General features: G+C 38.8%; 1 protein-coding gene across 1 annotated transcript; it reads left to right on the top strand.

The window, feature by feature from the left end:
• The first annotated feature begins 6,585 nt into the window (after window positions 1–6,585).
• On the top strand, window positions 6,586–8,142 carry LOC104420376 (UPF0481 protein At3g47200). The gene has a single exon (XM_010032230.3). The coding sequence runs from the start codon at window positions 6,586–6,588 to the stop codon at window positions 8,140–8,142; it is 1,557 nt and encodes a 518-aa protein (XP_010030532.2).
• The last annotated feature ends 4,737 nt before the right edge of the window (window positions 8,143–12,879 follow it).

Here is a 12,879-nt window from a genome sequence, read left to right on the forward strand (position 1 = left end):
GACAAGCCAATTTTACCATATTGTCCTCGTCTCTTTAGAAAAATCACATAATGATTTACGCGTGAGTGGCACAATTTCTTTGAAAGTTGAAGTATTTTAAAGCAAAGAAATATATCTAAATCCACCAATAGATTAGAGGTACAACTCTTGAGGCACGCGATGTTAGAATTTTGAAATTTCCAAAATCTACCAAAATAATTCTTACATACTCAAAAGTGGCCATGTCATCTATGGCTAGATTATTTCATAAGAAATCTACTTGTTAAGTATTTCTAATGAAACACTCTAATATTGAAAGACTTCTCGTTTTAATCCCAGACTTCGCTGTCATGGTTCCATAATCTGGGCACAATCATCAAAGACTCGAGCATAGTTGTCAAGGCCTTGGGCTCGCCTACGGGGGTTCTAGACCCCAGTGCCCAGGATCTCAGCTTGTGCTTTAGGTATAGGCCTAATCTTGGGGGATTCAGGCCCTGCCGCTAGAGTCTTCAAGTCTAGGCACTAGGGTTCCAATCGTGGAAGCCCAGTTTTCTCAGACCTAGTAGATGGGAATATGAGCACAATTGCTAGGAGCTAGGTGACTTGGGTGAAATAGCCAGGTACTCATCCGTGGCCACGAGTGACTCTAGCATCATCAAGCCTCAAGGGACCTAGACCAAGTATTTGCGGACTCAGACCCTCCAATGAGGAATTGGGTGCGGAAGAACTATTAAATCAGGCCCTTACTTTGGAAGAACTCCAAAAGGGTCACATCAAATGCTTGACGTCAGGTCCTTGGTCAAAAGAACATCAAATGTGACATCGAATCCGTTAATATTTGGTCCCTTTTGAAGAACTCAAGAGGTGCTACCTCAAATCTTGACTGCCGTAAAGGGATGCTCATTGCAAAAAATAGCTAGACTTTTGGATGACATCTCGGAGTTCTCTGATGGGCACTTGACATCTTTTGCCAGGAAGTATTCTTCGTAGCCCTTAGCATCCTATCCTCTTATCTTGAAAGTGCTATTTGTAGGCCGGAGAGTTTTACCGCCTTTTCCTAGGAAGTGCTATTCGTAGGCCCGAGTATCCTCTCCTTTCTGTCCGGAAGTGCTAGCTGCGGGTTTGAGCACCCCGTCCTTTCCGTCCGACGGTGCTATTTGTAGCATGGAGCGTTTCACCACCTTCTGCCAGAAGTGCTTTTGTAACTCGGAGCAGTCCATTTCGAATTGGAGGTACTTTCATGGATCCCATATTGTCTTGTTAAATCCTGAGGAGAGTAGTCCCAGTATATAGTCTATTATTTGCAATTAAATTGGAGTTCGGTATCACCACATTCATTGCATCCACATTTATGAGTTTTGGGATGAAGTTAAGGGAAAATTTATTCAAAAAGTTCTAAATCTATTACACTTTTAATTCTAAACCTTTTAATTTTCCCAATCAAGTTCTAAACATTTTTGCTTTTTGCTAATTTGAATCCATCCGGTCAGTTTTTACCTGAAATCATTAATGTGAACACCAACCGTATCACGTAGGATAGCCAACACTAACGTAAACAATTTTCCATAATATTTTCATACATTTTCAAGTGTTTGTTATTGTTTATTTTTCCTATTTTTCTTTTTTCTTTTTCCTTTTTTCCTTTTCTCTTCTTTTATTTTTCCTTTTTTCCCTCCCTCGTCTCAGGTGAGGATAGGGCTACCCTCTCAAGCTCAAGTGAGAGCAACCCTCGCATGAGCAAGGGCGAGGGTCACCTAATCCTACAAGGACAATCCTCACCTAAGACTGCCAACCAACGTTGGCCACCAATGAGGTCCAGCCACAATGGTGGCCAACAAAGGAAAAAAGGGAAAAAAAGAAAAAAGAGAGAGAGAGAGAGAAAATTTATATTAATAAAAAAATAAAATTTTAAAAAATATATCAAAATATTATTTGAAAGTGTCCATATTAGAGCCAGTTGTGCCATGTAGGATACAAGTGTATGTCAGTAATTTCTGGGTAAAATTGGTTGAATATACTTAATTGGCAAAAAAAAAAAAATCGAACTCAATTGGCAAAATTAAAAGGTTTATAACTAAATTGACAAATAACTTTTTGGATAATTTTTCCCGAATTTAAGTATCATCTGACTTTGAAGAAAACCTTCTCCAGCTCTTCTTTAAATTGACATTTAAATTTTATTTGCCTCCAAAGTCTCATTTGCATTTCATGAAAGTTAAGGGTCAAATCCGTAGATAATTTAAGCTCTTATTAAATGCATTTACAGTCTCGCATTCTCATGCAGTGCTTTGCTGGGGATGAAAGTATCATCTGACTTTGAAGGAAACCTTCTCCAGCTCTTCTTTAAATTGACATCTAAATTTTATTTGCCTCCAAAGTCTCATTTGCATTTCATGAAAGTTAAGGGTCAAATCGGTAGATAATTTAAGCTCTTATTAAATGCATTGACAGTCTCGCATTCTCATGCAGTGTTTTGCTGGGGATGAAAGTATCATCTGACTTTGAAGAAAACCTTCTCCAGCTCTTCTTTAAATTGACATCTAAATTTTATTTGCCTCAAAAGTCTCATGTGCATTTCATGAAAGTCAAGGGTCAAATCCGAAGATAATTTTAGCTCTTATTAAATGCATTTACAATCTCGCATTCTCATGCGGTGTTTTGTTGGGAATGAAAGGTCGTAGCGATTAGGTGGCACACCTGCACAACTTGACAGAAGAAGAAGAGTGAAGTTGGGAAAAAGGAAAAGAAAAACCAACAAGAAGACAAAAAAAAAATAATGAATTACAATACATCTTAGCCATTGAATTCATATGCGCTAGTCATGCGCAAATCTAAAAAAAGACTAACTGGTCCCTTCTTTTTTTATTCCCAGTTCATTATTAGGCTTTCCTGAACAACCAAGACGAGGACAATTAATCTCAACAAACTCTTAGGTGCAAATTCAGCTACTTGCGCAGCTGCAACCTAAATGCTCTAATTGAATTTTCAAGAAGAAAAGAGAAAAAAAAAGAGAGTAGAAGATAGAGTGGAACTATAAAATATATTAAGACATGTCACATTTTTAACTAATTTCTTTTGCCAAACATATTTAACTTATTGAGCGTTGTAAAAATGAAGAGAGATGAAATCAAATAGAGAATATTAAAGAGGGCAACGGGGTTTTTTTTAACAATTTAAGCCGTTAAATATTCGAACATTCAAACTTTTGTGTACTCTTTAGTTATTTTTCTTTTGTACTAATTTCCACACTCCAACTTTAGATTGACATTTTAATCACTTTGTGTACTCTTTAGTTATTTTTCTTTTGTACAAGAAAATTACCAAAAAAAGTTCTGAAACCTATGCACTTGTGCCAATTTAGTTCTAAACATTTTCACATTTTGTCAATTAAGCCTACCCTATCAATTTTGGCCAAAAATCGTTGATGTGAAAGCCAACTAGCTTACATGACATAACCGAAGCTAACATGGACGTTTCTAATAATATTTTAATGATTTTTTTTATCTTTTTTGGTTTTCTATTTAGCTTTTTAGACTAAAGGCGGACCCTCACAACCATAGATGACCAGCGAAGGTTGCAAAGCCTTTGTTGATTTGGGCGGGAGCCGCAATGCCCTCGCTACAATTAGCAAGGGCTTTGGGAGAGGGCCACCATGCCCTTACTGGCCATAGTGCAGTTGAGGGTTGTTCTACAACCCTCTCCAGCCCTTAAAAAAACCAAAAAACTAAAAATAAAAAGATTGAAAAATTCAAATTATTAAGTATTATAGAAAATGTCCACGGTGGCATCATTATGCTAGATAATTAGCATCTACATCAGTGATTTCTAATTAAATTTGACCGAATGAACTCAATTGGCAAAACATGAAAATGTTTATGATTAAATTGGTGAAATCGAAAGGTTTATGATTGAATTAGCATAAATACGATTAGTGTATGACTTTTTTGTGATCATCCCGCTACTATGCTCGAGATGGTTTCTAAGGTTGCTAGTTTGCTGGGCACGATGGATGAACAATTAATAACGAACTAATCAATTTGACTTTGAGAATTAAGAAAAAGAAAAAAAAACAGAAAGGCAAAGGATGCTGATTAATTGGTTATTCTTTATGAATAGAATATGAATTGACCTATAAAAAGACTTTCTGGTCTTTGTTTAGTCCAAGTTTCCAAGATCCGATCGCTGCCATGTTGTTAAGCTTCCATAAGCCATCACTACGAGCACAATCTCTTGCTCGAGCCACTTCATACATATGTTGAAATTTGTGTGTTTGAGATATGAAGGCAATTAATTTCAACCAACTCTTAGGGGCAAATTAAGCTAATTACCCAAATTAAATTTTCGGAGAACTAATAAAAGAGTTGAAGTATAAAAAGGTTAAGACTTCTCACATTTTTAATTAATTTATTTTGCCAAACATGTTTATCTTAAGAGAGATTATATCAAGGAGAGGAAATTAAAGAGGGTATCAGTTTGTTCTAACATCTTAAGTTGTTAGATCTTGTAATGTTCAAATTTTTATAAACTCTTTATATATTTTTTATTTGTGACTAATTTCCACACTCGGCTGTGATTATGCCTAAGAGATTGCTTGCATATTAAGTAAATCTAAGGTTGCTAGTTTGCACGATGGATGAACAATTAATAAGGAACAGCTAAGCAATTTGTCTTTTAGCATCAAGAAAAAAGAAGAACATAAATGAGATTGATTGGTTGTCTATTTTTTCATGAATATAGTATGAATCGATATGAAAAAAAAAAATGTACTTTCTGGTCTTTGTTTATTCCAATTTTCCTATGATTATTTTAATTGGATTTCTTTATAAAAAAAAAAGAATATGAATTGATCTAGAAAAAGACTTTCTTTGTGTAAATATGTGAATATCATTAATCAAACGAGACATAAAAATTTAGAAAAATTCTCTAATATTTTAAAAAGACTAATTACGCAAGAAGACTTTCTGGTGTGTGTTTATTCCAATTCCAAGATTTCAACTTTTGACTATTATTTCAGTACTAGGTTTTCATGAACCATCATATGAATTGATCTAGAAAAAGACTTCTTGGTCTTTGTTTATTCCAAGATTTCAAGTTCGGACAGTTGTCTTGTTGATCTAGAAAAAGACTTGTTGGTCTTTGTTTATTCTAAGATTTTAAGTTCTAACAGTTGTTCCGTTGACCTAAAAAAAGACAGACTGGTTTTATTTATTCCAAGTTCTGACTGCTGATCCAGAAAAATTTTTGGTCATATTACTAAGCTTACGTGAATCACCACAAGGACAAACTATTTCTCAAGCCACCTTCGTTGAATTCTTTGTCAGAGATTCAAGGACAATTAAGAGATCAATATCTTTTGTTACTATTATTACTAGCAAAAGCATACGGACACAAGATTTGTCAGCAAAAGGTTGACATAAAAAAATTTCACAAAATCGTCTTTGCACGAAATATTTGAATCATTAGTTGATAGAACAAACTTTTCAATGTAATTGTAGCGATTGTATAGATACGTACAGAAAGAGAAATTATCTTAATATTATTTTTATCTGTTTATGAGATAAAAAAAGATTCAAAATTTCAAATTGAAATATGTTAGATATGAGACAAAGTTATTAATCAATACATTTATCTATTGATAGAATTTTTACAAAATAACTCATGAAAAATAAGAATTCTTCTTTATTTTACATGAATAATTATTTTTTGCTTCAAAAGACGTAATTGACTTGAGCACGGTGTAAACAAAGCCACGTGATTGCTGCTAAGTGTCCGACGGAGCCACAGCCTCCGTTTTGGGATGAAAGTTGAAATAATAGGCAAAAAGGTGATGGGTTTAGGAGTTTGGATCACTCCCTCTCCTTCACAAGTTTCTTCTCTAAAGCTCAAATTCATCGTCTAAGGTGCATTATACTATACAAGGAATGCCTAAAATCAACAATTGCGATTCACTTGATCTGTTTGACTTGAGTCTGTATAATTTTTTTTTTTTGTAAAGGATCCGTGAACCCCTTTCACTTATATCGGGGATACGATGACACCATTGGACATCGTGCAAACACTATTTAGATATCAATATCTCAGGGGAAACTGGCCCAACAACCCACCGTCAGGCCCCCACTTAAATCGCGATAGTAACGCGGGGATTCAAACTCTCGACCACATTGAAGCCGAATATTGACAGGTGAGTTGAGTCTGTATAAGTATTTCCTTCTCTTTTTATCAAAAGATGCATTTTTCCGTTGTAATTAATTTTGGCATGTCTTGAACCTCTACGTACGGTTCGCATGGAACATGAGGTCTTCTACTCCTTTTGGGCAGATTAAAGGCGGTGCAATAATTATTATACCTTGCATGGGTTAGGTGGGCATGTTTCCTCTCCCCCACCAAAGCATTGACGAGTCTTCACTCCATTTCCTTCGATAATTATAGAATGTGCAAAATATTAAATTCTCTATTAGGGCGGAATCGACGTAACCTCATAAGGGCTAGGATCTTATAAAGCTCGTTTCGAATCTCCATGTTCGAAAAATATCTTCTTCGATCCAATATCCCTAGACATTAGAATCTCACCTTTTTTGTTGCTCTGAATCGATTCTTCCCGAGAAAATGGCTTTCATACGCAACATATGGCGTGTGCGGTTATTTACTCGCAAGGTCAGAGTAGCTGCGCAATCAGCGCGCAAGAACGGAACAATCCGCAATGCATCCACAGAAAGATTGAAGCACGGCCACCCACACCAGCCTGAAGACCACCACGTTCAGCCGCCACGGCAAGGACCATCCGAGGTTCTCCAGATTGTGGTCGTGAACGATGGGGCTGAAACCGACCCTGAACAGCTCATCTCCATCAAAGAGAAACTTGAGCAAGCTCACAGGCACAACGAGGAACGCCCATGGGAAAAGCTCTCCATATACCGGATCCCGCACTCTCTTAAGCATGGCGAGGACAAGGCCTACGTCCCTCAAATCGTCTCCCTTGGACCGTATCACCATGGTAAGAAGCGCCTCCGCCAGATGGACCAGCACAAGTGGCGCTGCCTCGACCGCATCCTCTCGCGTACCAATCACCAGATAGACCTCTATCTACACTCCGTGAAGCAGGTCGAGAAGAGAGCTCGCGCCTGCTACGAGGGGACGATATCCATGAGCAGCCCCGAGTTCGTGGAGATGATGGTCCTTGATGGGTGCTTTGTGATCGAGCTCTTTCGGGGATTTAACGAGGGGTTTGAGACACTCGGCTACCTTAGCAATGAACCCGTCTTCTCGATGCAGGGGCCAATGCACATGATTCAGCGGGACATGATCATGCTCGAGAATCAGATCCCCTTTTTCATACTCAACCGGCTGTACTGCCTCCAACTCGGCCAGCTTGGCCACCCCGACCTGGAGAAGGAGTTGGCCCTGCTGGCGCTCTTGTTCTTCGACCATATGAAGCCAACAGATGCGACCAACCACAGCAACAGGCTGGACTTCCCGTTATCCGACCAGAATGATCTCCATTGCCTCGCATTGTTCCGGCAGAGCCTCCTACACCCTGGCGTGAAACAGGAGGAGCACAAGGACCCCTTGCAGAGGCAGCAACAACTCGTCCATTGCGTGACAGAGCTCCGACAAGTCGGGATCAAGTTCAGCAGGAAAAAGACAGACAAGTTCTGGGACATCCACTTTGAGGACGGGAGCCTCAAAATCCCCCGGCTTGTGATCCATGATGGGACAAGGTCACTTTTTCTCAACTTGATAGCCTTCGAGCAGTGTCACTTCAAATACAGCAACGACAGTAATGACAGCAAAGACAGCAACGACATCACCTCCTACGTAGTCTTCATGGACAATTTGATCAACTCCCCAAAGGACATTAGGCACCTCCACGACCGCGGGATCATTGAGCACTGGCTTGGGAGCAACACCGAGGTCGCTGACCTCTTCAACGGGCTTTGCCAGGAGGTGGTCTTCGACATCAACAGCAGTTATCTTTCTAAAGTGTCTGCGCATGTGACAGAATACTCCTGCCACAGGCGGCATGGCTGGGCGTTCCTTTTCAAGCACAAGTACTTTGGCAATCCCTGGTCAATCATTTCCTTCATTGCTGCTTTGGTTTTGCTTTTGCTTACTTTCACACAGACCTTCTATGCAGTCTATAGCTACCACAGGCCAGGATCTTGATTTCTCATATGGTGGAAATCATCTATTGAGCACTTTACGAATGTTAAACTTCTGGTGAAATTCAAATAATTAAGATTGTGGTTAATTGACTATTAGCAGCCAATATGCAGATGAATGCTTGAGATGTGGAGGTCTCACCTCCTAATGAAGAGAACAATGTGATGGTGGTCAAACTCAGACGGCGTGAACTATATTTGTCACAAAACTTTGAGTTTAATATGGCAATATAATCTCCAAGAACTATCTTATAATTTTTGTAAACCACAACTTTCCACTCGTGAATCTTTCTACCTTTATTTTGCTTTTGTTAAATATTTAAATTATATAACAAATCTAATGTTTTCCGATGTTTCCAGATGAAATTGAGCAAAAGTTGTAAAGCATTCCTTAGAGGTGATAAATGAGACTACGAAAAAAGTAAAAGACAATTGATCAAAAGAAAAAATTAAAAAATTTGCCTTTTTGCTAGGCCAAAAAGAAACTCTAAACCTCTCTCTCTCTCTCTCTTTTATTTTTTGGCGGTAACCTACGTGAATTCTGAGCGGCCTCCTCTTTCCTGATAAAGTTCGAACAATTGGCAAAAAATCAGAAGATTTTAGAAGTTTGGAGGACTAGCCCCTCTCCCTCGCCAATTTCTTGCTCGGACTTGTGTGCATCAGACAAGGTGAATTGCAACCATTGATTTTATAGACCACATGCGAATCCCTTATGTGGATCTCATAAGATCAAAGGTGGTGATTCCCTTAATCTACTAGACTTGAATCTGGATAAGTATGTTCCTCTCTTCTTATCAAAAGAAGCATTTTCCTGCAATATCAAGTACAATTAATTTTGGCGTGCCTTGGGCCTCTAGATACACTTCACCTATCTACCCAAGCCTGTGAGCTACGCTCTGCTATTCTATAATTCATCCTAAAGTATCACTTAAAATAAAGAAGTTTAATTAATTTGACTTCGAATCTTACCTATGTAAAATGGATTTAAAAGAGGGCATTCCTTAGTAAGGGGATCTACAACAATTCTCTCTAGTTCTTTTCCCAACAAATTGAGCTAAATGAAACTTCACTCCATCTCCTTATACACACCATGTGCATGATATGAGAATGATACGAGAAAAGCTTATGGGTGGACAAGATAAATGATCTTTCAAAGTACTGTTAAATTTTTGATGATATAAAAACAAATAGTGTAGACATATGATTGGTTATGCAAATGTCGAATCAGATTAATTAAACAATGCGGGGCAATTTCGTTTGTTCTTTGATATTAAGTATTTTCATTAAACTCTTTCAAAAAGCTAAAATATAATAACTCGGTTGAAGTGTCCGAATTATATATCTCTGGTGCATTGTGATAGAATAGCTTCCATTCTTCTAATCCTTTCTTTCAGATTCAAGCCATAGCATGCGGTAATATAAAGCGATATGATCTTGCTAATCTATGGCTGCGTTTGGTTCAGCATTTGCAATGGGCTTTGAGTCCAATGCAAATGCTGAAAGCCCTAAGCTACTTGGGGAAAATGCAGTTGCGTTTGGTAAAAAAAAAAAATTTGCAAATGGACTTTGAGTTGAGTGTGTGTTTGGTAAAAAAAAACTTTCACAAAGGGCTTTGATGGGTATTATTTTTTCTTTTCTTTTTTTTTTTTTGAAAATTCAGCTAAACCCTTCGCCGGACCGACGAAGGGCTGCGGCCGCCGGCGAGGGTCGCGCGACCCGGCCGAGGGCTGCCGGAGGTCGCCCGACCTCGGGCGACCCTCGGCTAGGGTCGCGCGACCCAACCGAGTGCTACCGGAGGTCGGGCGACCTCGGGCGACCCAGCCGAGTGCGCCGGAGGTCGCCCGACCTCGGGCGACCCAAGCGACCGCCCCGGGTCTCGCAGCTGCGGCGGCCCTCGCCAGGCCTCGCGAGGGTCGCGCGACGGCAAGGGCCGCCTGCGGCCGCGAGACCCAAGCGGCAGTCGCCTAGGTCGCACGACCCCTAGGTCAAGCGACCTTGGTCGCCCGAGGTCGGGCGACCTCATCCGACGGCCGCCGACACTAGATCGGCTCACCGGCGGCCGTCACCCTTCGCCGGTCCGGCGAAGAGTTGCTCCTTTTTCGTTTAAAAATAAATAAATATAGGAGTAATAAAGGAAATATGAAAAATTAATGATGATAGTTTAGGAAGAAATAAAATGATTTCAGCATTTCCAAGGACTCTACTTTCATTTGAAAGCTCCTTCAAGAGATTGCCAAACACCCTTATTTTGGCTGAAGGGGCTTTGGGGGCTGAATGGGCTTTCTAAATGCCCATCCAAACGCACCCTATATCAAGCAGGTTATATATAAGTGTCGCGACCTTTCGAAGGTGAATTACCCGAAAGAAAGCTAATGGATTAATAAGTTTGAAGACTTAGCATGGACCCCCCAAGTCCTACCAATCATAACTTGACACTAAAAAATTAATCCATTTAAATGTACATTTATACTCAATTTGGAGCTGCCACTAACCAATTAAAGTTGATTAGAAACCCAAGTAAAATATGAAAGAATACTTTACTTTTGCAAACTAGAGATTCAATAGGTTCGAGGACATGGTTACGCTAGATTAATTTAACGTCCTTTCAGTACCTTTTCATTTTAATTTCAAAAATATTTTTACAAGTAATCTTGATTAATTTTAACATAAGCTACTAACATGCGAAGGGTGGTCATGCAGATGCACAATCAATAAAATAACATTCAATAAACCGGATTGATAGATTGTAAGAAATTATAAATTACAACTTTTATCAAGGTCTACTCTCTAAAAAAACTTACAAAAATGCTGATAAAAAATGTATGCCCTAAACATGATTTCTAAATGACATGACACCTAATTTTTCTTCTTTTTTAAATATTAATTATATGCAATCTTAATTTAAATTTAATATGCATGATTTTTACTCTAATGACATGTGAGGTGCAATTCACCTAACATAACTTGAACCATCACAATATATATTTGCAATCCGATTTACATGATCCTAAATATGCATGTGCTACATGATACGGAATAGATGACATGGTAATTCTATATGCATTTTTTATGATTTTTACTTTTCTGTTTTTTATAACTTTTCTATTAGAATCATATTTAGTATCCTATCATCTAAACTGAAGAATAACTAAATCTATCTTAACCACAAAATTTCCTACGTTCCTATATTATCCTTTAAAAAAAAGGTTCTAACATGAAATGCAAGCTAACCTATTATGTAATGCGATTTTTATAAAAAGGATTTTAAGAAAATTTACTAAAAATTAACATGAGAAATGTAATTAGCCACATAAAAGATAATTCACCCCAACTCAAGATGAAAAATCACAATAATCAAAAATCTAATCCGACATCTCTCGGCTCGGTATTTCTTATCATTGTGATTCTCGACATAACAACCTTCTTAATCAGATAATGTCTAACAAATCACAATTAGAAATAAATAATAGCACACTAAATAACAAAATATCAAAATGACCAAATTAAATTCGGTTAAAAAGGATTACCTAGTTCGGAGAAATTATCTGCGAGAATGAAACCAGGAAGGAAAAATGCCAAGCTCACATGGCTGAATTCCCAATGGACATGAGAATTCTGGATGGCTCGAGGATGTTTTACAGCGTCGGTCAGAGGCGTCGAAGAAACGTGATGATGATATTCATGAAGGTGTGGGCTACGAGAACACGTGGCACGGCAACCGGAAGCGCAAGAATAAATTCGGTGATGACTGGGGGCGCGACTGGTGTGTCGAACAAGATTGCAAGAATGCCGGGAAAACTCGTCGGCGTGGCCGAAAAAGGGTCTTCACCAGAATCGGGCCATGCGAAACAAGGAACGGAAGCGTCGCTGGAGTTACGAGTTGTGCTGGGGAATTTGGCGGCTGCAGGGGGAAGGCTGCAACACGCTTGGAATCTCACTGGTTTTGGCTGCAAATTTCTTTCTCTCTCTCTCTCTCTCTCCTTATCTCATTCTCTCTCTGTGTCGCTCATGAGCACTTGCAAACTTCTTTCTTCCTTCCCTTCAACCAAACCCCACCTTAAACGAAGCCTCACCAACGCTTTGCAATTTTTTTGCGCCCCCCTTTGAAATCACACGAGCACTTTTTGTCAAAATCTTCACCCCTTTCAGATGAAACTCCACCAGCACTTTTTAAATTTCTTCCCCACACTAGCACGAAGTCTTGCACTCTCTATTTATAGAGAAAAAAAAACAAAAACAAAAAAGAGGGGATATGCTCAACCGTGGACACACTTTTTCCACTACCTCCAATAATATATCTCAAATTGTTCCTTTAGAGTTTAGAACGATTTGTATAGGGCACAACACCTTGAGATCTGATCCCGGGCCTGCCTTTATCGTGTGGAAATTTTCTAGTGTAGATAATTTACCGCGATGGTCAAAAGCATACGAATAAAGTGATCACATGTGCAATGGAGATGGACCCAAGTGCTTGTAACATGCAGCAACAGATGACATCAGTGGAATAACGGTGGAATTGGATTTATCAGAAATTTCCCTTAAAGATGAGACTGATGACCACGCGGTGCACCTTAAGAGGTATCGAATCCTCCACCCAAAATTAATTAATAAGAAAAAAAAATTGCAACAATCTCAAGTTTTCTTCTCTTTCTTCCCTCTTTAATGGAAAAACGATTACTTTCCTTTTCGTAGTGATAATAATCTAACAGATACGAAGACCTAGCAGGAAAAGTAAGTGTTT

Source organism: Eucalyptus grandis, chromosome 9, assembly GCF_016545825.1.
Source record: "Eucalyptus grandis isolate ANBG69807.140 chromosome 9, ASM1654582v1, whole genome shotgun sequence".
NCBI classification, from domain to species: Eukaryota; Viridiplantae; Streptophyta; class Magnoliopsida; order Myrtales; family Myrtaceae; genus Eucalyptus; species Eucalyptus grandis.

Coding starts and splice junctions, on each gene's coding strand:
- LOC104420376 (XM_010032230.3), top strand. CDS start 6,586: ATGGCTTTCATACGCAACATATGGCGTGTGCGGTTATTTACTCGCAAG.